General features: G+C 46.0%; 6 protein-coding genes across 6 annotated transcripts in view; 5 read left to right on the top strand and 1 right to left on the bottom strand.

Moving 5' to 3' along the window:
• The window catches only part of JR316_0010709 (GMC oxidoreductase family protein Mala s 12), a gene marked incomplete at both ends in the record, with an annotated part of 2839 nt that extends 316 nt beyond the window's left edge, over nt 1–2523 (top strand). Inside the window, 16 exons of the mRNA XM_047896374.1 lie at nt 27–53; nt 110–188; nt 244–373; nt 444–633; nt 690–797; nt 867–1009; nt 1061–1282; nt 1336–1544; nt 1639–1712; nt 1768–1834; nt 1889–2014; nt 2076–2108; nt 2164–2228; nt 2282–2354; nt 2417–2443; nt 2498–2523. Of these exons, the coding sequence (XP_047744419.1) occupies nt 27–53; nt 110–188; nt 244–373; nt 444–633; nt 690–797; nt 867–1009; nt 1061–1282; nt 1336–1544; nt 1639–1712; nt 1768–1834; nt 1889–2014; nt 2076–2108; nt 2164–2228; nt 2282–2354; nt 2417–2443; nt 2498–2523 (1599 nt within the window). The remainder of the gene's footprint in view (nt 1–26; nt 54–109; nt 189–243; nt 374–443; nt 634–689; nt 798–866; nt 1010–1060; nt 1283–1335; nt 1545–1638; nt 1713–1767; nt 1835–1888; nt 2015–2075; nt 2109–2163; nt 2229–2281; nt 2355–2416; nt 2444–2497) is intronic.
• A 4125-nt stretch (nt 2524–6648) lies between these two features.
• JR316_0010708 (GMC oxidoreductase family protein Mala s 12) lies at nt 6649–9303 on the top strand (the record flags this gene model as incomplete). The annotated part of the gene is made up of 16 exons (XM_047896373.1): nt 6649–6714; nt 6770–6910; nt 6968–7046; nt 7107–7236; nt 7295–7478; nt 7533–7640; nt 7702–7844; nt 7898–8119; nt 8183–8430; nt 8483–8556; nt 8614–8680; nt 8735–8860; nt 8922–8954; nt 9013–9077; nt 9130–9202; nt 9260–9303. 16 exons carry the CDS (start codon nt 6649–6651, stop codon nt 9301–9303), a joined length of 1803 nt encoding a protein of 600 aa, XP_047744418.1.
• A 568-nt stretch (nt 9304–9871) lies between these two features.
• On the top strand, nt 9872–11251 carry JR316_0010707 (uncharacterized protein; the record flags this gene model as incomplete). Its single annotated transcript, XM_047896372.1, has 2 exons — nt 9872–10373; nt 10419–11251. 2 exons carry the CDS (start codon nt 9872–9874, stop codon nt 11249–11251), a joined length of 1335 nt encoding a protein of 444 aa, XP_047744417.1.
• Nucleotides 11252–14833: 3582 nt separating this feature from the next.
• On the top strand, nt 14834–17627 carry JR316_0010706 (Beta-glucan synthesis-associated protein KRE6; the record flags this gene model as incomplete). Its single annotated transcript, XM_047896371.1, has 21 exons — nt 14834–14872; nt 14922–14939; nt 14996–15168; nt 15233–15518; nt 15570–15600; nt 15649–15737; nt 15792–15802; nt 15859–15893; nt 15946–15979; nt 16038–16055; nt 16102–16121; nt 16177–16211; nt 16272–16409; nt 16464–16488; nt 16544–16665; nt 16722–16754; nt 16819–16897; nt 16957–17059; nt 17122–17245; nt 17307–17476; nt 17537–17627. The coding sequence occupies 21 exons, from the start codon at nt 14834–14836 to the stop codon at nt 17625–17627; spliced, it is 1674 nt and encodes a 557-aa protein (XP_047744416.1).
• Nucleotides 17628–17985: 358 nt separating this feature from the next.
• On the bottom strand, nt 17986–18320 carry JR316_0010705 (uncharacterized protein; the record flags this gene model as incomplete). Its single annotated transcript, XM_047896370.1, has 2 exons — nt 17986–18173; nt 18242–18320. The coding sequence occupies 2 exons, from the start codon at nt 18318–18320 to the stop codon at nt 17986–17988; spliced, it is 267 nt and encodes an 88-aa protein (XP_047744415.1).
• A 1695-nt stretch (nt 18321–20015) lies between these two features.
• JR316_0010704 (putative beta-glucosidase L) lies at nt 20016–24170 on the top strand (the record flags this gene model as incomplete). The annotated part of the gene is made up of 18 exons (XM_047896369.1): nt 20016–20429; nt 20542–20616; nt 21069–21140; nt 21213–21272; nt 21327–21397; nt 21465–21698; nt 21788–21912; nt 21969–22049; nt 22107–22128; nt 22199–22235; nt 22297–22689; nt 22746–22814; nt 22870–23048; nt 23102–23422; nt 23487–23517; nt 23570–23748; nt 23802–23868; nt 23928–24170. 18 exons carry the CDS (start codon nt 20016–20018, stop codon nt 24168–24170), a joined length of 2673 nt encoding a protein of 890 aa, XP_047744414.1.
• Between the last annotated feature and the right edge of the window lie 60 nt (nt 24171–24230).

Raw genomic sequence — 24230 nt, 5'->3', positions numbered from 1 at the left:
ATCCACTTATCAACATCCCCGGCCAGTTTTTGAAGACACTCGGTAACCCACAGGTTAGATCATGATCTCCAGAGGCTGGTCACTGCCCTCATGTTTCCGACCCCAACAGTACGATTGGGCCTTCCCAGTACTCGATCAGAAACACGCTAACAACTCTAAGCACATATGGTCAAGAGGAAAGGGTTTAGGTTAGTTTTTGGTGTGAATATATGCGCGTGTTTCAAGGTTTCTAGCGGTTTTTAGGTGGAAGCTCTGCGATGAACTTCTATGCCTGGATCAAACCACCGGCGGCAGACATGGACGCCATTGAGCAACTTGGTAACCCTGGATGGAACTGGTCTGAATTCGAGAAATATTCCAAGAGGTCTGAAACGTATGTAACAGGATAATTTTCGACATCCACATCATAAACACTTCCTCGCTAAATGCTTCTGTATCGACAGCTTCCTTCCTGCTTCAAAGGAACAGATTGAGGTGTATCACTATCCCGACAATTCTATCACTGAACATCGAGGAACATCTGGCCCCATTCAAGTTGCCATTCCTCATGGAGCACATACTTTGGATAAGCTCTTCCAAGAAACAATGATCAACAAAGGATTTAAAGATGTTAAAGATCCGTACAGCGGTGATGTAGGACCTTTGAGCCAGATATCAGAATTGTACTCACAGGCAATACAAACCGTCAGATTAATGGAACATGGATAGCATCGTCGAGCATCGACCCAAAAACTTGGACTCGATCTTTTGCCGCGACTGCATACCTCGTTCCAAACCTTGACAGGGAGAACCTCTCTGTAAGTAAAGTTATTCAACGACAGTATTCTGTAATACTGAATTACATTAATTTTTCCATGTGATTCAAGATCCTCACCGGCGCCTATGTTTCTAAAATCCTATTCGACGGGGTTAAATCAAATGAGAAACTCAAAAGCAGCGGTGTTCAGTTCATCTATCAAGGCGAAACACATGTAGTACATACAGATCGAGAAGTGATATTGAGCGCTGGGTATGAACGAAACTTCCACCTATTTTTTATGCGCTGATGTTGGTGTCTAAGAGCAATCAAATCACCACACGTTCTAGAGTTGTCTGGAATTGGAAACCCTAAGATATTGGAAAAAGTGGGTATAAATGTCAATATTGACCTTCCCGGAGTAGGAGAAAATGTTCAAGAACACTACGGATGCTCTGTTACCTATGAGTTAAATCCTGACGTTTCCCATGAAACTATCGATCGCTTCAGGGAGCCAGGGTATGCCGAAAAAGCAAAGGAACTTCAGTTGAGTTATTTTGACTGGAAACCTTGTACATTCTATGTTGATGAACCAACAGCACTCTCGGACAAGGAATCCATCGCACTGGGCTGACTTCGTTTGCATATTTTCCACTCGTGGATATCAATGCTGACGAAGCTGCAACCGTGATAAAAGGTGCCGAAGAAGAGGTGAAAGATCTTGTGAATGGTGGTACTCTGCGACCTGGTGTAGAAGAACAGCTCAAATTACAGCTATCTATTCTTCGGGATAACAATGTACCTGATTGTGAGGTCTTGGTTCTGCCTGGCTTGTTTTCTAGGAGGGGCAAGTACAATCAATATCTCACAGACATCTTACGTTGATCATGCTATTCACATAGTGACCCCTGAACCAAATACACGATACGCGACTGTGACTGCAATTTTAAACCACCCCATCTCTCGGGGTACTATCGTCCGTATCCTATGTAACTTGAATGCAATAACCATAGTGACGTTCGGCACTACAGCACACAGAAAGCGTCGATCCGCTAGCCTACCCGATCATTGATCCACACTACCTTGAGAGCAATACTGGTGAATATCCATATGACTATCAAAGTAATCTATGCTAATAAACAAATTCTGTAGACCTTGAGGTCCTTGTCCAGCACATTAAATTTATCAAAAGTCTAGCCAATACCGAGCCTTGGAAATCTGGTATTATCCGCGAAGTATACCCAGGGCCAAACTATAGTTCTGATCGGGATATACGAGGTGAGAAAAATCAAGCTTTTCAGCGTCGCGGATAACTCACGACCTGGTATTTATATTTCAGAGTATGTGAAAGAGCATGTATTGACCATTTGGCGTATGTACAATTTGTTTTTTTCGTGCTTCATAAGCTAAAAGTACACGTCTAATAGATACAATTGGTGGCTGCTCTATGCTTCCGAGAAGCAAGTCGGGTGTGGTTGATGCTAATCTTAAGGTGAGAAAATAAATCTCAATTCTATCCTTTCATCTTGCCGACGGTAGGTCCAGGTCTACGGAACGACAAATCTTCGCGTTGTAGATTTATCAGTCATTCCCCTTCACATTGCCGCACATACGCAAGGTAAGCTATATCGATTTTTATAGATTCTTTGGTCAAAATTTGACATTACGCTTTGTCAACAGCAACAGCATACTTCCTCGGAGAAAAAGGTATGTTCATGTCAAAAATGATAAAAGTAGGCTGTCTGTAAAATTCTTTTCTAGCTGCGAGTATCATCAAAGGGGAGTGAAGTTAGGGGTTGGAACAATCAGGACCTAAATAACGTCGCGTGAAATATCGACGTTTGACAGATCATGGTAGATTTTGAGAACGCTGCCCGCGATTGACTTTGACACAATGTTAAGATACCTCTATGTTAACAAATCGCTGATGCCAGGAGGGCAAACTGGTCAAATATTCATTCACCTGTTATGCAAGAAAAATCTGATTGAAAGATTCCTTGTCGCTTGCTTCAATGAGAAAGGGAAATGAAAATATCGAATACACCTCGGGAGACCATGCGGACTACCGACGAGGTATATCATGGGAGAATTTAACCCTCACTAATCAGGCTCTCTAGAGGGGCTACATATTTTACACATGTGTACACTGCCTTTATTTTAATAAGGCGAACAGAGGGTAATAAATGAAATACATTGGTTTATCACACCCTTCTGCCACCATATACGTCAGAGTGAAGCAGCGTTCACGGACGCTTGAATGCGTTCAGATTACAATGAATATGTTGTCATTCACGAATTAGACTACAAAAAAATTTACATTTCTCACTGATATCAATTTTGGTTCAATGATAAAGGTCTCAAATTAAGGTTGTGTGTAATAAGTCCGGGTATAATGTGCATAGTATACTAGTTTGGACTAAGGTAGTACAATTGTCTGGTGTTCGGTTGCCTGGCACTGACAATACACAGTGGGGGTATTACACTTGGGCATATCGATCGGTCACTTCTCGCCCAGCCTTCATTGCGTGTACTTTTAAGACTAAACGGTTGCATAATGAGGCTGTGATGGCCACCGAGAATCCAATAGGGGCATCAAAACGAGCCTACAGGGTCTATAAGCATCCCTAAACTAGACGTAGATAATGAGGGGAATATACCAGATCAACAATCCACACAATAAGGCAAGCACAGTAGATGATGCCAATTCTGTAATTTTGTGTTATCATCATTAGCTTTACAAACATGGAGGGCACGTACACCAAAAAGTAAAACAGCGAGTCGCGAATCAAAATATCAATGAGCCGGGCACCAGATCCGCTAGTTCTGTAATACTTATAGCCTCGCACGAGTGCTAGACTACAGAGGAAGCAATCGAAGGAGAAATTGGCTACCCAGTAGGCGTATGAATATCTTGGAAGGCCTCCGTCAATGATACAGAATTTGCCTCCAGGGATATCGCCGGCGTGGATTGCATGTTCTGTTACAAAAACAATGTTAAAAACGTGTCCGTTGAAGCTCAGAGTGATTTAACAAACGCACCACTCTCACGCTGACTGAATGACTTCATCAAAACTGTCAGAGAAGCCGCTGTAGACAGTGCGTAGGCTGGCAGCATGAAATTTAAAAGCCTTTTGCTCATGGAATACAGTGCATATATTCGTATTTGTAAAATAGCTAGCACAATTAACCAATCAGTTTGATTTGAATGTTGGAAGTTAACGAAAGTCGAATTTAACCTTGAGCGAGCATGACGCCGATGACGCCTGTCATTCCTTGCCAGTACATGAAGCGAATGCCTTAAAATTCGATGATTAGTACACTCTATTTATAGATAGCAACAGGACCTACAGCTAGATTTGTCAAAAAAGACAGGGTTAAGTGATCAATGCGATTGTTTGAATCAGAGAACATACAACTTTAGCAGAGGGGAGGTCAGACAGACAGAAAGGCAATGATACGTGGACACTTACTCCAGTAGTGATGTTTGGAGAAAAGAATGCTGAAACACTGATCGTGAGCATCGGGCCATGACCAAGCTTGCGCAAAAACCGTTACCATAAATTGGAACTCTGCGAAGTACTTGAGTATGCTGGACTATGGCTTTTAAAATAAAAACTTACATTGCTGCGACAATAACATAATAACGATTCTATGAATGAATTTAAAAAAAAGGCGACTTGGCCAGGTTTTGAGAAAAAGCATACCAAGAACCAGACGACTTTGACCAAGGACAGCCCCTTCCTCTACACACAATGAGCGTCAGCCTTTGGAGCTGTGATAATGCTAGCTCGTCAGGATACCCACCCACATAACGTTGATCTGAAAATCGAAGAATGTTAGACCAAATCAGCTGAAGTACAGGCCATCCTAAAACTTGCCTCATCGTCGAACGTCAAGGCTAATGGCAATGGTGCAAGGAGTCAGCGGTCAGATACGACGGTCTTCATAAATCTATATGGCACTTGACCCACCATAGTCATAGAGAATGATGCAAATCGCGCTCACTGAGTGTAAAGATGTGGGTGAGTCTAAAACTTTAATAAATAGATTATTCAAAAACCTACGTCTACAGACTCTTGTAATTTGAACATCCCAGAGGCCATCAACCAGTGATTGCAGAACTTCTGGACCAGTGCCCGCTACCGTTGAGTTCATCGGAACACAAGGTACAATTACGTCGGACAAAATTTAGTGGAGGGAGGTCAAAGAGGGGTCCGGACTTGTGTGTATGAATCTGCTGGAGCATTATTTATAATATAACTTGCGGTGACTTACTTTTAGGACTGTAAAAGGTGCGGATGCTTCTCGCTCGGATCGGGCAGGGAGTTTGGCAGGTTGCACAGGTGCCATTTATTCCAGATCCGGATTTGGACCAAATTATTACGCTGGTACGAGGTTGCCGGGAAACCCCAGAAGCTTGAGTGACCACGATGGCGATAAGTTGGCGCCGAGACAAAATGTAACTGTTATTGTGTTTCAGACTTTGCTCATTCAGATGCGGTGAAGGTTATACGTGACGGTGCAGGTTATCACAAATCGGCACAATCGATAACACCGATAGGTGGGAGGATTGAGCGGGTATACAGACCGCTTCGATAGCCAGCCATTCGAAGATGAAGGTTTAACTCTTAGTTAAGTACATACGTTTAAAACAGGAAACAAGAAATGATACATCAGTTGTATGCAGCGGTTGCTTGTCCTTCACTTACGCAGCGCAGGATAACATTGCGACCAGCCATTTTTGGTGAGCATGAGAAGATATCACCCTTAGGCTAGACCGTTAGGTATTTACTGCCGTATCAAACCTCCAAAAATACTCCTGTCAGATTTTGACTGATGCATATCCGCATGTTTTGTATGCCATGTGAAGAAACGTTCTTCACTCCGAAGTCAGCTGGCGGCTATATCGGGAATCGACTAAGAATACATAGGTGCGAAGAAGGGAACTAGCCTGGAGATGCTGATACAACACAGATACTCGGCTTGATGCATCAGATGATGGTGAATCACACAGGTTAGTTCCAAAACGAATCAAACGATAAGAAAAGTTCAACTCAGGTAAGTGTGTGGAAGTGTCAATTCCCTGGACAGTAGCTCTGTGGTGACTGGGGGAGCTTCAGAGCATGTGCATATCTCATTCAACCTCCGCACAATAAACCACTGCAGAAATCAGCGCCAGCGCCTACTTTTCGCTTGCTTGGCTTTGAGTGTCATCACCTACAAATGATACCGACCGTGGTGATTAGATTGTTTTCTACTTTTAGAGCAATAAAATCACACGCCTCCGTCGGCACCTTTCGATCCGTGTTGACCCTCTGGAGAGTCACTCTTTCCACAATGGCATACCTACCGTGTCTACGAATCTACTGCTACTTCCAGTGATGTCTTAGCGCAGCCGCCGCCAACTACATGATCGGACGACGACACTGCTTTGCCACGATACTGCCCTTGGTTTATGTCGAAAGAAAACGCAAAACTATGCCTCGACTGTCATCAAACCACTCGTGTATACAGCCACATCCCTGAACGAGAATTATACACTATAGTAACTAAACATAGATTGATTGTTTCATTCACAGTGAGCAAATTGTCATCGCTGTCACCACAGAGAACAGACAGTCAATTCACTCACGAACAGTTGCTTAGGTTTCCCCAGGCGATAAAAGCAGCTTAACCAAAGGTGTTCAGAGTCTCGAAGATGTCGATAAGGATCGTTGGATCTTAATGATCCAAAGAAAGACAACCTTGTGGGCATTGATCATCATTCAACCGAAGTAACCGGAGAGCCCTTTTATAATACGACCTCGAGCGCATCTTTTCAATATATATACGTTCAAGGATAGGATAGACGATGCATCAAACCAGAACTTTTCTTTAGCTGTGCAGCTAGAAACTTGTGCTTGAAGTCCATAATGCCAATCGTCAACGTCGAAGAGACAGTCAAGAGTCCTTTTGATTACGTCGTGATAGGAGGAGGAGTACGTTTACCTCGTTTAACTTATGGGCGGCAAATTACTCACACCTTCAACATAGACTGCCGGACTCACTGTTGCAGCTCGTCTCTCAGAAGATCCCTCCGTAAAGGTCCTCGTACTAGAAGCGGGAGAGGAAAATCTCAATGATCCCTTGATTGAAGTTCCAGCCCAATTTTTGAGGACCTTCGGAAATCCTAAGGTAAGTGCTGTTAACTAGGACGACCTTTTTAGAAGGCACTCACGAATTCCGATACAGTATGACTGGGCATTTCCTGTAGTAAAGCAGAAGCACGCCAATAATATTGAGCACATGTGGCAAAGAGGAAAAGGTTTAGGTAAGTAAACGGTGTGACAAGACCTGTGATTAAATCTCCGACTGAAAATTTGAAACACAGGTGGCAGTTCTGGCATGAACTTTTTTGCATGGATAAAACCACCCGCGGAGGATATTAATGCATACGAGAAGCTAGGAAATCGAGGATGGAACTGGGCTGAATACGAGAAATACTCTAAGAGATCCGAGACGTGAGTTATCACTACATCAGGTTTCAACCTCGTCTTTCGTTTAGATGGCAACTTCCAGCTTCCATCCGCCGACTAAGGAGCAGACTGATTTGTATCCACACAAATTCATTGTCGAGCATCGAGGCACAACCGGTCCAATTCAAGTAGCTATATCTCATAGTGTGCACACTTTGGATGAGCTTTTCCAGGAGACAATGGTGAATAAAGGGCTAAAAGAGGTTGACGATCCTTACGATGGCGATGTAAGCTTGAATAATCTTTCTTTCAAATCCAGACATTTATATAGATCAACCAAGATGACCGGGACCTGGATTGCATCCTCTAGTATCGATCCAAGAACTTGGACCCGTTCATACTCTGCCAATACGTATCTCGTTCCCAATTTGAAGAGGGAGAACCTCAGCGTAGGCAATTTTTGGTAATCATTAAAACTACAGAGCGAGTCACACTCATATTTCCTTTTAGGTATTGACAGGAGCTTATGTCTCTAAAGTGCTTCTCAATGAGAGTGAAGGAAATGATGATCGTATTGTTAATGGAGTAGAGTTCATACATGATGGAACTAAACACAAAGTTATGGTCGACAAAGAGGTGATCCTAAGCGCCGGGTAACGTTTAGTAGGTTTTCAAGAATGTTAATATTATGCTTACTTTTGAATAGATCCATCAAGTCTCCACAGATCCTAGAGCTGTCTGGCATCGGAAATCCAGATATATTGGAACCGTTGGGAATTAAGGTAGAGATTAGCCTCCCCGGTGTCGGTGAGAATGTTCAGGAACATTACGGCTGTCCTGTTACCTTCGAACTCGATCCAAAGATACCCCACGAAACGTTGGACTTCCTCAGAGACCCAGAGTACGCAGCCAAGCAAATTGAACTCCAGTTAAATGTCTACTTAATTTCATATCAAAAATGTTGCCTGACCTTCGAGAATTCATTTTACAGTGCTTTAGGGAAAGGCGCATTCCGCAAAGGACTGACCTCGTTTGCGTACTTCCCATTGACGGCGATTGATCGCTCCGAAGCCTTGAGAATTATCTCACAAGCTGAAGAGGAAGTCAAAGCTCTCGAAAAGAGCGGAACGCTTAGGCCTGGCATCAAAGAGCAACTGGACATTCAGTTAGATATCCTCAAAGATGAGAAAGTTCCAGATTGCGAAATTGTCGTTATGCCCTTTTTTGCTTCCAGGGCTGGTAGGTGCTTTTACTGTGGCAAAGTTGGCTTGCGGCACTGAATATTTCGAAGTTGCTCCTGAACCGGGAAAGCTATACACTACCTTGGTAGGAATTTTGAACCACCCAATGTCTAGAGGGACTATCGTGCGTTCTTTTCAATGTCTTTAGTAAATGATTTATCGTAATGAATAAACAACGCAGCATATCCAAAGCAGTGACCCTCTCCTCAACCCAACGATTGACCCACACTACCTTGAAAGCGAAACCGGTAAGACTGGGGTATAATTTGGTTGAAAGCTGACGTATCAATCTTGTATTTAAGATCTGGAAGTTCTTGCACAGCATGTGAAGTTTATCAAGAGCCTTGCTGATACAGAGCCATGGAAATCAGGCATTATTCGTGAGACCGACCCCGGTGAACACCTCAAGACAGACAATGAAATCAAAGGTAAAAACTTGACTTGGGAATACACTGGTACTTGGCCTCCTGATATCAAAATTCTTTCTAGAATATGTGAAAAACTGCATCGCGACCATCTGGCGTGAGTTCCCGCTTGTGCTTTCCCCTGAATCTCTTCAGTTGCGTCTAACAACTTACAGACACAACCGGGAGTTGCTCGATGCTTCCTCGAGAGAAAGAAGGCGTGGTAGATTACAACCTCAAGGTGCATACAATTTATCTCGTTTATAGTGCTAGTTCTAAACAGTTATATTTAGGTGTATGGGACCAAAAACCTACGTGTAGTTGATCTATCCGTGCTTCCTCTTCAGATTGCAGCGCACACTCAAGGTGAGGATCATCAATTTTCAAGTTTTGAGGTTACGTGCTTATACATCCTTATAAAAGCTACCGCATACTTCGTCGGAGAAAAAGGTGAGAACACCCGTTAAAATCTGACCTTCAGTTGTAATTGACATCATGTTAATTTGTTTTAGGGGCGGCACTAATCAAGGACGGCGACCTGAAAGGTAAATCTCCTCGAATAGCTAGCAAATTTTATCGAAAGTATACTTAAGGCGGGAAACGAATAGTTTAAAGTATTCTTGAATCGTCGCGGAACAGGGTTTTGTCCTAAATAGCGAACGAATGTGGCTTTGTAATGGAATATCGAAATCTCTAGGTTATGATATGAAAACGATAACTTGACTTAGTTTCATATGTGGCTAGGTCACTGAGTCCACGACAACCCCTCAGGTCGTTCGCTCCAAGACCGTTTAAACAAGGATGGAATACAGAGTAATAGGCAGCAGAACAACACATCAATTCGTTTCAGATAATATCCGACAATACATTTTGTACGACAATTTTACGAAACCAGAGGCACAACTACTTGAGAAAGTAGCGATTTATTGGACGATTGTGAGTTCATGAAGAGCGTTCATATCAAATTTTAAAAAGACGAGGAGAGATGAGAAGACAGAAAACAAGAAACCTGGGGAGACGAGATGGCCGATGAAGATGCGGTGTCCGGTAAAATTAGATGGATCGCCTGTGACGAGAGCCAGAGTTGTGTCGACGAGCCTCCAAGCCACGGCTGTTGGGAGTGCGTTGACGAGAATCACCGTGGCGGCGAGCTTCCAAGCCACGTCGGCTGTTTGGGGTGCGTCCACGCTCATGAGAGTCACCGTGGCGGCGGGCTTCGAGTCCACGGCTGTTTGGGGTGCGTTGACGAGAGTCTCCGTGGCGGCGGGCCTCAAGACCACGGCTGTTTGGGGTGCGACCACGCTCATGCGAGTCACCGTGGCGGCGAGCCTCGAGACCACGTCGGCTGTTTGGGGTACGTCCACGCTCATGAGAGTCACCGTGGCGGCGAGCCTCGAGACCACGTCGGCTGTTGGGGGTACGTCCACGCTCATGAGAGTCACCGTGGCGGCGAGCCTCGAGACCACGTCGGCTGTTGGGGGTGCGTTGACGAGAATCACCGTGGCGGCGGGCTTCCAAGCCACGTCGGCTGTTTGGGGTACGTCCACGTTCGTGCGAGTCACCGTGGCGGCGAGCTTCTAAGCCACGACTGTTGGGGGTTCGCTGACGAGAATCGCCGTGGCGGCGGGCCTCAAGACCACGGCTGTTGGGAGTGCGTTGACGAGAGTCTCCGTGGCGGCGGGCCTCAAGACCACGGCTGTTGGGAGTGCGTTGACGAGAGTCTCCGTGGCGGCGAGCTTCCAAGCCACGACTGTTGGGGGTTCGCTGACGAGAATCGCCGTGGCGGCGGGCCTCGAGACCACGGCTGTTGGGGGTGCGACCACGCTCGTGCGAGTCACCGTGGCGGCGAGCCTCAAGACCACGGCTGTTGGGAGTGCGTTGACGAGAATCGCCGTGGCGGCGGGCCTCAAGACCACGGCTGTTGGGAGTGCGCTGACGAGAGTCTCCGTGGCGGCGAGCTTCCAAGCCACGACTGTTGGGGGTTCGCTGACGAGAATCGCCGTGGCGGCGGGCCTCGAGACCACGGCTGTTGGGGGTGCGGCCGCGTTCGTGCGAGTCACCGTGGCGGCGAGCCTCAAGGCCACGGCTGTTGGGGGTTCGTTGACGAGAATCTCCGTGACGGCGGGCCTCAAGACCGCGGCTATTGGGAGTGCGGCCGCGTTCGTGCGAGTCACCGTGGCGGCGAGCCTCAAGGCCACGGCTGTTAGGGGTGCGCTGACGAGAGTCACCGTGGCGGCGGGCCTCGAGACCACGGCTGTTGGGGGTGCGACCACGCTCGTGCGAGTCACCGTGGCGGCGAGCCTCAAGACCACGGCTGTTGGGAGTGCGTTGACGAGAATCGCCGTGGCGGCGGGCCTCAAGACCACGGCTGTTGGGAGTGCGCTGACGAGAGTCGCCGTGGCGGCGGGCCTCTAAGCCACGGCTGTTAGGGGTGCGACCACGCTCGTGCGAGTCACCGTGGCGGCGAGCCTCAAGGCCGCGGCTGTTGGGGGTTCGTTGACGAGAATCTCCGTGACGGCGGGCCTCAAGACCGCGGCTATTGGGAGTGCGGCCGCGTTCGTGCGAGTCACCGTGGCGGCGAGCCTCAAGGCCACGGCTGTTAGGGGTGCGCTGACGAGAGTCACCGTGGCGGCGGGCCTCGAGACCACGGCTGTTGGGAGTGCTGTGGCGAGAATCACCGTGGCGGCGGGCCTCTAAGCCACGGCTGTTAGGTGTGCTATGACGAGAATCGCCGTGGCGGCGTGCCTCCAGGCCACGACTGTTTGGGGTACGTCCGCGTTCATGCGAATCACCATGGCGGCGAGCCTCAAATTGAATTGGCTTGCTCGCTACGACTGCATTGCGGGAAACCAACTCTGCACCAGCTGGTACAACCTGATTTACAAAGGTTTACCAATCAGTAAGGGTTTATTTGCAAAGGAAAAGACAACTATCCGCACCGGAATGGCATGAGCCGACAAGATAGCGGCAAAAATGAAAGCAACAAAGCTCTTGTTGAAGTGCATGTTGGAATAGGCTTTGAGTTGTTAGCGCGGTTTGTAAAGCTTCGAGTTCAAGTGTATGAGGCTGAAGAAATCATGGAGAAAAAACGAGGCTCTTTATACCTCATTGTTGAATGCGGTGAGATACTCTGAGGTATTTTCAGAGCGCTCCATTTGACTGCTCACCGAATGTTGAGGAAAGAACGATTGATCTTGGCATCAGGGGTGCCTACTCCATGTTGCGCCCACAGCTTTGAAAAAGAAAAGTTGTAAATAGCTCGCCAAGGCGACAAAGACGAGGAAACACTGTGAATAAGAGGAAAACCCCGTATTCCAAGAGTCATCCGCAGTGTGCAATTTCATATAATAGATAACCATGGTCCGAGTATGACAGCCTAGGAAGTTTTGTAATCTGAAGGTACACAAGAGTCGACAATGTGAATGCATCGGACGGGACAGGAGGTTTCTGAGAAGTATAAACACCCAGAAACGACACAGAAAGTTGTCTGCAAACTTGTGCCTTGGCACCATTCCACGCGATCAAGAGGATAGGAGATCGCAACAAATCCACCAAATGTCGCCAGTAGAAAATGACAGGCTAAGAAATTCCAAGTGAACTGCGGAGGCTGCGGTTTGGAAAGATTGACCTTTGTAGGAGACATGACAAAGTGATTCCCATGGCCTTATTCCGCCCGGCGCATTTATTTTAAGTGTTACAGCGCCAAGCGTCGAAAGAGATAAAAATAGACAAAGAACGACGTCCAAGGCGCCATTAAATAGGTAATGTTATATCCATCTTGGTCACCATCGAGGCTTGAAGTAATAACAGAGTCTTTATAACGCGTCGGAAATCCTATCCTCAAATTCGAGAACGCTGGGTCCGGGAGCTTCCACATGAGGGAAAGAGAAGAAAGTAGAGCCAATCGATGAGCAATTCTAGTACCTTCTCGCAGATATCGAGCTTTGAGCTATAACTGACTTCGGAGGCGAAGCGAAGCGCAGCAAAAGAGACGCCTGCCACGCGTGAAGGCTATCAACAAAGCACATAAGCTCAGAACCGGGTCCTGGCAGGAGAGAAAAAAAATTAATTACGGGACCATATAAGAAAAGATGCTCGCACGAAAGCAATAGAAACCGTGATATTGGGTCTGAGCGTGGGCGGATACCGATAAAATGGAGCATTTTATGCGTTGAAAGAGACACACACCACTGATCAGTTGAAACGTTAGGCAAGTTCTACTGCCGGAATTGGGTGTTTCTACCCTCCAAATTACCGATTTTTCTCAGCCATTTCAAAAGTTTGGATGAGAACCGGTCACCGGGTATGTGGGTGTGTCTACGGCTTTCGAAAACGTGTTCCTGTCCAAGGGCGCAAGGGTCTCCTTCTTTGGACCGTGATCAGTCAATCATTTGAAGATAGCACCAGGTGAATGGGAGCCATTTAATTGACGAGGTTGAAGGGGAATCGAGCAACGACTGTTGGAGGATGTGGTTGTTGAAAGAAAGACGGAGCCACGAGAATTCCCACAAGTAAACACGGTTAACAATCACGTGTATCAGGTGCCAACTCGCCAAGTCAGCCTCAGGACAAAATGGATCTCTTTTTCTACTCTTTTGCGCCTCAGCAATTTGCTTAATATAGATCCGTTTCTTGGTGAGTTGTATTTATTTATAGTAGCATTCTAGCGACCGAGGGTGGCATATCATGCTTCCTTGGCATGTCTTTCGGACCTATGTTAACTTCGCCGACCGGAAGCCTGTTATTTTCAAGTTCACTGACAAGACCTGCCCACTTACCCACTGTGGGCATTGAGTGGGATCATGCGGCTGCAGTAGCATGGGCATCAAAAAAGTCGCAAAATAAAAATTGTATTGTCATATTTCATATTTAATAGCTGTGCTTGTGACCGATGGGGAGTCCTGAGGCTTGAACATGTATGGCCATCTTTATGAATGCTACTTACTTACAATACCGCCAAAAGGAATCTATAAGCCGCATCAGTAGGCCATGTTCATGAAACCAGATGAGTAATGCACGCACATTCGTAGTAGTATTATGATACTCCACTCGACTACTAAGTAATTGACTTCCGACTCTCCGATTTTGACTCTATTATATTTCAGTTCTTCTGCGTGCTCCAGCATCTAAAGCTAGCGCTTAGGCCCTCTTAATGGCAAGGCCACGGCACAATTCAAGTTGTTATCTCTGGCTTCTGCAACATTTCCGGTCGCCACTGCCAGCCTTAATTGAATCTAGGTGGAGTATCACTGGGAGCTCTTAGAACACGACCACTCCAATGATGCAACGTAGGTAAGTAACTTGAATAGGGTATCAAGTGGCAGACTAACCAACTGTGTTGAGGTTTGACCAAGTCAATAAAAAGTACAAGCTCGAACTAAAGGTTCAATCCAATTACACACGTATATTCATCAGGAGACATTCAAGGTATTTTGGATAGTCCTTTGATAGTTGTGTAGTCAATTTGATTGATTGTCAGAGTCAGGTAAACGTCCGGTAAATATAGATCGATGGTACTTTTAGATATTCAATTAAAACATGGAGAGATTATTACATGTTCTAGTCACTAGTGCATGAAGTTTCGCGGGAATCGAGTGTGAGGTATAGTAGCTGCAGTCTCTTTTGCCAGCATTTCTGAGGTCTTCCTTGCAGTGGTGTTCATTGCTATACCCAGTTGAACAGGCGTAACAACAGAAATGATTGATATCATGATCTACGTCTCCAATTAGCACCATGGGAATGTAGTTAATTTTAGCCTCGATCATCTCACTGCTGTTCCTTCCTTCACCTGCTCTTGTCGCCTCCCTTGTCTGACTGTTTCGCTGGACGTCGTCATTTTCTTGCTTTTCTTCGTTTTAACCTGTATTTTATCCACATTCATTTTTTTGTTTCTTCAATATGTCTTTGTACAACGGGCGCAGACTTACAGCATCGTCAACGGCTTCCAGGTCAAATCTAATCTCACCAGTCGAGCAAGGGCTAGGAAGAGGCCCATCAATGAAGTCGAAGAGAAGTTCCCTGCATGGAAGTTTGCACGTAAGTTTTAAGTCTTCTTTATTGGCGCAAGTCCTCATTTTTATATCAGGGCACCATGGCAGAGAAGGTAAAAAGGCGGCATATATTAGATCAACCAAGCCAGGAGGTTAACAGTTCGTTCAGTACTCACTAGGACCGTCTCCTGAGGAGTGGGGGATCTCCCTTTACTCTAGAGAAGCCGACGATGATCTACACGACCCGAGAGCCCAGTTGGAGCCTTCGAAGATTCTGACCATGAGGGCTCTCGTTAACATTGGCTGTCTCATGCTTCTTTTGATCGGATGCTTCGCTCTTTTGTGCGTATATTTTGATATATAATTATAATTTTTTGCTTATAAAACCAACTTTTTGAACACCCAGTGTTGCTTATCCAGTAGTTTCGCATTATTTACGCCAGAGTCAATCTTTCCAGGGTGGTTTCAACCTTGGAGGGATCAACGCATCAGGGCAGGTCCCTGAGATCTCTAGTAACGGGGGTCTCATCGACAAAGACACCCCTAGAGAAGCGTATACGAGGCCTTCATACCAGGACCCCACACAAGACATGGTTTTGGTGTTTTCTGACGAGTTCAATACCGATGGACGAACCTTTTACCCAGGCGACGACCCCTATTGGGAAGCAGTTGACCTTCATTATTGGGGAACTGTGAGTCCTCTTTCTCTAATATGTTCTATTTCTTGTTGACGTCAGCCTTAGGTCGACCTTGAATGGTATGATCCTATGCAAGGTCAGTCCAATATACTGCATTTACTCATTTTGGCTGATATCTCATCAGCCACAACATCCGATGGGTACCTTCGACTGAGAATCGATAAAGTCGACGACATCGCTGACAATCACAACCTACAATATCGGTCGGGCATGGTACGCGCTATAGCATTCTTTCATTCATGTATACTCATACTATGGAACTAAAAGATCCAATCATGGTGCGTGGTGCTCTTGTCTATGTCATGGTGAGTTGGCGTCTGACAGCGTGATTTAGGAATAAGTTCTGTTTCACTGGAGGCATTATTGAAGGTATTTCTATTAATTATTTTCACTCACACAGGTTTACTTATTAAGCTACAAGCTGGAATTATTCTTCCTGGATCAAACAATGTCAGGTAACTCTTTTGATTTTCCTTGCATTCTATTTCACAAGCTAAGCTGTCGGCTGTCTAGCGGTCTTTGGCCTGCACTGTAAGTAATTTGACGTGCTTCATATTCACTTTTTTGACGTGAGCAGATGGACTATGGGAAATCTAGGTATCCGACCTCCCGTGCTATACCGGAAACATTCAGTTCTAACCCCTAACTGTAGGCCGGGCAGGGTTCGGAGGCAGTTTAGACGGAGTAGTAGGTTTCGGGCCAAATACTCGCACATTCTCTTGTCTAAAATGGGTTTTTAATTTTCAGTGGCCTTACACTTACGACTCCTGCGATGTCGGCACTCTTGCAAATCAGACGTACCCACCATCTCTTTCCTCCTCACCTGACATAACAACACCAGCTGCAGCTATTATTGGCGGAGATCCAAACTACAACGGACAATTGGTGTGTACTTGGTATACTATCATTTCACGAGATAGGGAATAATCGTTTAATTAGTCTTTGCTACCTGGACAAAAACTCTGTAGGAGCATTTCATACACTCTATCTAAGTACAATATCTTACATGTGCTCGAAAGCTGCTTGTACGTGTCCTGGAGAGGCTCACCCTGGACCCATTCGGCCAGACGGCACTTTTGTTGGTCGCTCCTCTCCCGAAATCGATGTACTGGAAGCTATAGTCAATAATGGTGTCGGTCAGGTGCGCGTGTATCAGAAGCTTTACTCTAGTCTGGTGTTGAGCAGAAATTCTTTCAGGCATCTTTGTCTGCACAATGGGCTCCATTTGACGTGAGCGGAATTGACCAGAATTTTATTTCAATATCCCAAATCGTACATTCCGTGTCTGTTTTAGGCTGGATATATCGTGAGCAATTCCACAGACAACATAATTATTCAGAACGTCGACACCATCAAGAATACCTTCATCGGAGGTTTGTCAAGCGATACCATTTGAACCTATGTTTTCATGTTCAATCCGTTTGTACCGCAGGAGCTTTCCAGCAAACTACAAGTGGATTAGCAACGACAAGCCAAGAATGTTACGAACTTGGGTCTCAATGTTCATCAGTGTATGGTTTCGAGTACAAACCTGGGTGCGTCTTTCTGGAACACATGATTATAAATAGGTTTGTTTTTTTAAATCATCCTGCTGCAGGTTTGACGACGGGTACATCACTTGGGTCAGTTCTGGACAGCTATCCTGGACGCTCAAAGGACCTGCGATGGGTGCAAACACGGAGAGCGAGATCAGCCAACGTCCGATCTCTTCAGAGCCAATGGTTTGTCATCATCACTGTGATCGTTTGTCGGAGGATATTTATCTTGTTCTTACAAAACTAGTACATCATTGCCAATCTTGGTCTCTCCCTTGGGTTTGGGACAGTCGACTTTGATAACCTGATATTCCCTGCCACCATGAGTATCGATTATATCAGAGTGTACCAGCCAGCCGATTCATTGAACGTCGGATGTGACCCCAAAGACTTCCCCACAGCGAAGTACATTGAAACGTGAGTGGTTTATGGTAGAACTACAATCGCTCCTCAGTACCTAAATCTGCTTTTGCATAGCTTCCAACGAGCGTATACAAACGCCAACCTTACTGACTGGGCAGATGTGCAAGAGCCGTGGCCAAAAAATAGGTTGATAGACACCTGTTGAGTATGGAGTGCTCAAATCGTGATGTCTGTGACTTTTACGAGCTGGCGGGTGTATTATCATACAGTATTGCCACAATTAACTTGATATCATCATTTAATATATGTTCAAGATTATCAGGATCCATTCACTCTTATCCCTCATTGGCCTTTCATCATTGGCCGCTCTAATAGTCAAGTTATGTCTAACACCAACAGCTATATGCATTACATTGCGATTGAATAGTGCATACAGATATGGCGATTACTATATAAAGCCCAAGATTTTTAACCAGCCATCCGTTAAGTTACATCAGAAATCCTCAGAATAAAAGGGCTCACGATGTTACTGATAGTACAAGGATGCCAATTACGCTGAAATTTTACAGCAGACCTCCAAGGCCAGCACCCACAGAAGCCAGGGCATCTCCAACATTATCTGCAAGGTTGGCTAGGCCAGTGTGCTCAATTCCTCCCTTAAGCTGGGGATATCGAATTCGGCCACCGAAATCGCCGTAGAAATGGTCACCGTATCCTGGAAGGATGGCGTCTGTCTCCCCCGTTGACTCATCTACGTCATATCAGAGGAGCATCAGTGAAAGGGAAAGCGGTTGTATGTTTTACAGATAAGATTGTTACCAGGAATGGGAGCAGAGGCCACCATGGAGGTTTGGAGGAGAGCTGCCAGGCAGGTGAGAATGATGGTCAGTCTGAACATTGTGTATGTGGAGAGTAGACGTTGGCTTCCGGAAGAATATAGAATATGATAGAAATGTTTGCATTTTATACAGTCAATGGTCAGAGTGGGAGAACATTAGATTCGGCTTTTGTTTTAGCTTGGATTTTAGTAGATGCCATGGCGGTGATTGCTAGCACAACATTCAAATAGTCAGTCCATCTAGGCTTTCACCAAGGTCCTCTAGTGTTGTTAAAGCTCTGCGGGGTCGTTTTTTACATCCTTAGGTCAAATTCAATAACATAGAGAGAACATCCATGTCGACCAACCTGTGTTCTCGTGCTTTAGATAAATTTATAACTGTATTCATCTATCGCCATTAGTGTCACAGACGCTTTAGCGCCGTATCCGCACCACGTAGATGAATTTCCTCTCCACAGTTCATAGAATAAGTAGACTGAGATAGCCACGCAACTTGTTTAGTTCGTAAATGAGCCACTGTCGTAGAAATCCATGACGTTGTCACTGTAACTTCCCGGCCGGTGACTTGAACGAGTTCGAATTGGCACATAATTGACATTAGCAATTATAGCACAACAGCATCAACGTCGTAAACTTTGCAGTGTAGCATAGAAATAATTATGCTCTTTCACATACACTGACCGTTTGTGCCTTCCAGCAATCCCTAGGGACGACTCGAAAGGACAAGGTGACTATAGGCCGTTGATTGCGATAATGACGTCACGCGACATGCATATTTGTCATCCTTCCATTCCGATCCGTCCGACTCGGTCCGACACAATCAATCTGCTGGTCGACACGACGGACAACAAACGGACAGTAATTCGGACTCTCGTATGGACGGCTATGGCGGGAAAGCATCGACATCGACATCTGTGCAAACGATAGACCCTATGACCACGACAACGCCGTTCTATTAACATTTGGCTCGATATAACTCGAACGGTGCTAGCGATTCTCTCCCGGAGTGAATGAAATGCTGTCGAGCAATGTGGTGTCATGAAGATTTTTGGCAAATCTGGTTTTCTAGAAGAGCAAGTGCGGTCCGCATCCGAGCAAGAAGGAGTACAATATTCCGTGGAAACCGTTTGTCGCATAACGAATGTTTTCCCAACGCGAGATGAGGATGAGGACAAGACTGCGGGGCGGTAGCGGATATAGTCGGTGATGGTCCGAAGAAAGAAGGTGGGGAACATTGTCAATGGCGAATCCCTTTTTATCGCTCAGATGAGATATTTTCAGCGTCTAAGAACAAGGGCATATACCGCCGTAGAAACGAGGAAAATGTACCGTGGATCATTTAGATCAAGTACACGGTGTTCTGGGACCGTTTCTTGACAAATCCGGAAAGAAAACTGCTTTCAGAGGCATTACTTGTAAGTAGTCTTTCGTGTTTCTTCGACGGTTATCATCCAACCAGACGGTCACAAGTGTCAACAATGGTGTGAACGAAAAGACGAGAGCTCCATGCGCGTCGGATGAACACGAGACAAAGTGGTCAGCATGGATGTGCCGAGGCATGGAGTCGCGTAGGTTGGGATGGAGAACATGTGGTTATGGGCAACATATATGGGGCTCGAGGCCAAAATGACACTCGTATTAGGTAACGTCGCAAATAACGTTTACTCGTCCTAAAATAACACGGCATACGAAAGCCTTGAGGAGCTTTAAACTCGAACGAGGCTAGTCCTCTTTCAATAAACTCCTCCTTCAACCATGCGCGCTACGTCCACCGCCTTTTGGCGTTGCGCTCTCCTGCTGCCCTACGTTTGGGCCCAGGATTCTGCGCACCCCAGCTCCGCCAGTGTTGCACTCAGTAGCATTTCTGTACTCATCCCTACAGTCAGCTCTGCCCTTTCCACGGCACCTCTGAGTTCGACCACACCAGATATTTCTGCATCTATCTCTTCCTTCTTTTCATCCGCGTCATTGCCAGTTACGTCGGAGCTTGTGCCTCCGTCATCGATCAGCTCAGCAATCTCTGCATCTTCAGCAGCTGCAACACCTCAAGTCACCGAGCCTCGTAGTATACCCCCTATTACATCCTACACATTCTCACCTTTCCCCGTACCTTCTGATGTTCCTTTGCCCCCCGTATACCCATCCGTCGATCCCAGCAACCCACCCGACGTGAGTAGCACGCTCCCTCTTTCCAATTTTTTTCTGACATCATTGATTAATCTGCCGAATTGTTATTTTTACCTTGCTGACGACCCTTGGGAACGTTGGAAACAAATTATAGGTGGAGGACAGTCTGACCGTTATACCTGACTTCGGTCCTGCGTGGAAGGCGGCTTATGCAAAGGCGAAGGCAAAAGTGAGTTGATTTGCTTTTCTTCTCGTGGTCCACCCGTTTGGCCATCAATATCCTTGTCATTGTAATCGCAGCTTCATAAGCTCCCTCCATTCATTCACCCACAATCTGTCGTCTGGCCATCAGCTTCCTTTTTCCTACACGTCCCGGTTGACTATTTCATGCGTGGATGATGCGACGATGTCTGTATACCTCGATATGGGAGATATCCTCGAGGGAATTTTTAACCCTCTTGGGTCCTAGGATGTCTGTATCTCTCATTTGGAAGATATCCGCGAGACAAGACATGACTCCCTTGAGTACTGGGTCATTGGCGTCGAATGTGTGACTAAATGCTTCATTTTCAACACATGGTTCTCCGTCCATTTATCGACATATGCTCCGCTTCCGCATCATTTGACCTCAATGAGGTACCCTTGTCATCTACGGAAGCTAACTCTTTTCATTGATGTTAGGTCGCTGGATTTACATTAGAAGAAAAAGTTAATGTCACCACTGGTGTAGGCTGGCAGGGTGGGCGTTGTGTCGTACGTGGTCTATCATTTCTATTACATTCATCAATGGCGCAAACCTTGTCTTCTGCTTTCATATCCGAATAGGGTAACATTGCTGCCATAGAACCCGCTCGAGGTCGTGGGTGGCCAGGTTTATGCTTGGAGGTTAGTTATTTCTCTATGCAGATTGTTTCTAGTCGCTAAGTAATGTACGGTTAGGATTCACCACTCGGGGTGCGTTTCGGAGATTTTGTTACTGCGTTCCCCGCTGGTATCAATGCTGCAGCTACGTACGTTAAACTTTCCCCTCATATTTGGACAGGAAAATTAGAATTCTAAAAATGTAAAAATTTGTAGCTTCAATCGCCGGATAATTCGCGCGCGTGGGTTGGCCATGGGCCAGGAACACAAGGGAAAGGGAGTCAACATCGCATTAGGGCCCATGATGAACATGGGACGTTTAGCCGAAGGAGGCCGAAATTGGGAAGGGTTTGGAGCAGACCCGTTCCTGACTGGTGAAGCGGCATTCGAAACCATTTTGGGTATGCAACAGGGAGGTGTTCAGGCGTGCGCGAAACACTTCATTGGAAAGTAAGTATTACCTCTTTTTTTTTGGTCGGAGGCCTGCCATGGCACTGTTTTTAGAAAGATAAGAATTGCTAAACGGTCTTCTTGTACAGCGAACAGGAACATTTCAGGACCATATCGAGCTCTGATATTGACGATAGGACAATGCATGAAATTTATGCTCATCCATTCTTAAGAAGTGTGATGGCTGGTGTTAGCAGTGTGATGTGCAGCTACAGTGTGTAATTTTCCGCTTATTTCCTGCTATTTCGTGCTGAATTTGCCTGGTTTTAGATCTTCTCAACGGTACCTATGCTTGCGAGAACGATAAGGTCCTGAACGACATACTGAAACGGGAGTTCGGATTTCAAGGATGTAAGGATCCTGTTTCTTTTCACGATAAAGAATGCCGCTTCTAACAGTTTTGTATAGTTGTTATGTCCGATTGGTCTGCGTAAGTACTGATTGTGGCTTCTCTACATGTATTAAAATGCAATGCTAAACTATAACTCTATTCATTCTAGTCAACACACCACGATATCCGCCATAACTGGTCTGGATGTGAGTTTCAATCTCCCCAACTTATCACTTTACTTCCAGTATCAAACTAACGTAACAAAAGATGACAATGCCGGGAGATATCACATTCAACTCTGAGACCTCGTACTTCGGTCCCAATCTGACGGACTATGTCAACAACGGAACCATCCCTGAAAGCCGCGTCGACGATATGGCCACGCGTATCCTCGCGTCCTGGTACCTCCTCAAACAAGACCAGCCATCATACCCAGCGACAAACTTTAACGCATTCAACCCAGACGACGATGCAACCAATGAACGCATTGATGTTCAGGATGACCACGATAAAATTGTCAGAGAGATTGGCGCTGCCAGCGCAGTGTTGCTCAAGAATGAGAGAGGCGCGCTACCTCTTGGTAAGAAGGACAGAAGCATCGTGCTGGTTGGCAGCGGTGCTGGCCCTGGAAAGGCAGGTCCGAATGAATTTTCTGATCAGGTATGCGAATGTTTATACTTTAGCGAGAACAATTATGCTGATTTTGTATTGTAAAGGGAGGTTCTGATGGTGTCCTTGCCATGGGCTGGGGTTCAGGAACTGCCAATTTCACGTACCTTGTTACCGTACGTCGCCTTTTTTACATTTATGTACTTGAAATTCTTACCCCATTATTATTAGCCTCTCGATGCAATCCAATCGAAAGCCCGGGAGTTCCACTCCAGTATTTCTTGGTTCTTCGATGACTTCAACCTCCCTCGCGCTGGAAATATGGCGAAGAAGAGAACGACTGCTCTTGTTTTCCTCGTTTCTGACAGTGGAGAAGACTACATCACTGTTGACGGAAATGAAGGTGACCGGTCAGTATCTTCAGATCTTCCCAAGACGATGTCGAAAATTGACCCCATGGTAGTAAAAACCTGACAGCTTGGCACGGAGGTGATGCCTTGGTTCAGGCAGTAGCCGCTCAGAACAACAACACCATCGTCATCGTGAACAGCGTTGGGCCTCTCATCCTCGAGCCATGGATTGAGCACCCTAACGTGACTGCTGTGGTATGGGCAGGACTTCCAGGAACTGAAGTCGGCAACGCCCTCGTAGACGTGCTCTACGGTGCTTGGAATCCGTCTGGAAGGTTGCCTTACACTATTGCCAAGAGCGTCTCCGACTATCCTGCCCAGGTTAATCTTGGTGGCAATAATCGTGATGTTCTCGCAATCCCATACACAGAAGGGTAAGTTTTTTCCATTGCGAGACCCGCTTTTCTAGTATAATATTTATTTAATTTTGCGATGCAGGTTGAACATTGATTACCGACACTTTGATTCGGTGAGCCTAATTTTACAGATTAAAAAATCAATGCTAAGCACCTTTTCTGTAGTTCAACATTACTCCTCGATTCGAATTCGGATTTGGATTGAGTTATACGACATTCGCTTATAGTGGTCTTAGCGTATCCAAAATTGCAGCCGAAGCGACTCCAGCAGACCAGCCTTTGATCAAAGCCTGGGAGAACGGCAATGCCACACTGATCGGTGAAGGTTCTTCAAGGGCTCTATGGTAAGCTATGGTTCACTTAATTTTCGGTTGGTACTAGACTGAACTGTTCACAGGTTACATCGACCAGCATACCAGGCTAAATTCCAAGTCAAGAACACGGGATCTGTCTTCGGTGGAGATGTTCGTCCCTGTTTATGAGATAACATTGCTTCAATGTACTGACGATTTTTATTGAATAGATTCCTCAGTTATACATTAACTTCCCTTCATCGTCAGGAGAGCCGCCTTCTGTCTTGAGAGGGTTCACGAACGTTGAAGTTTCCCCTGGGCAGAAGACCACCGTTACCATTACACTCTCACGATACGACCTATCAATATGGGACGTTGAGCGCCAGGGATGGGCGAAACCTGCAGGCAAGATCGGCGTTTCCATTGGCGCTAGCAGCCGAGATATCAGACTGAGAGGCACAGTGCCAATTTGAACGAGGAAGTCAACATTCGGAAAATCACAGGTCACTTTTTTTTTTTGATTTTTGAGCTGC

Source organism: Psilocybe cubensis, chromosome 10 (assembly GCF_017499595.1).
Source record: "Psilocybe cubensis strain MGC-MH-2018 chromosome 10, whole genome shotgun sequence".
NCBI classification, from domain to species: Eukaryota; Fungi; Basidiomycota; class Agaricomycetes; order Agaricales; family Agrocybaceae; genus Psilocybe; species Psilocybe cubensis.
The sequence above is the reverse complement of the archived record's forward strand: the minus strand, read 5'-3'. Positions and strand labels throughout refer to the sequence as shown.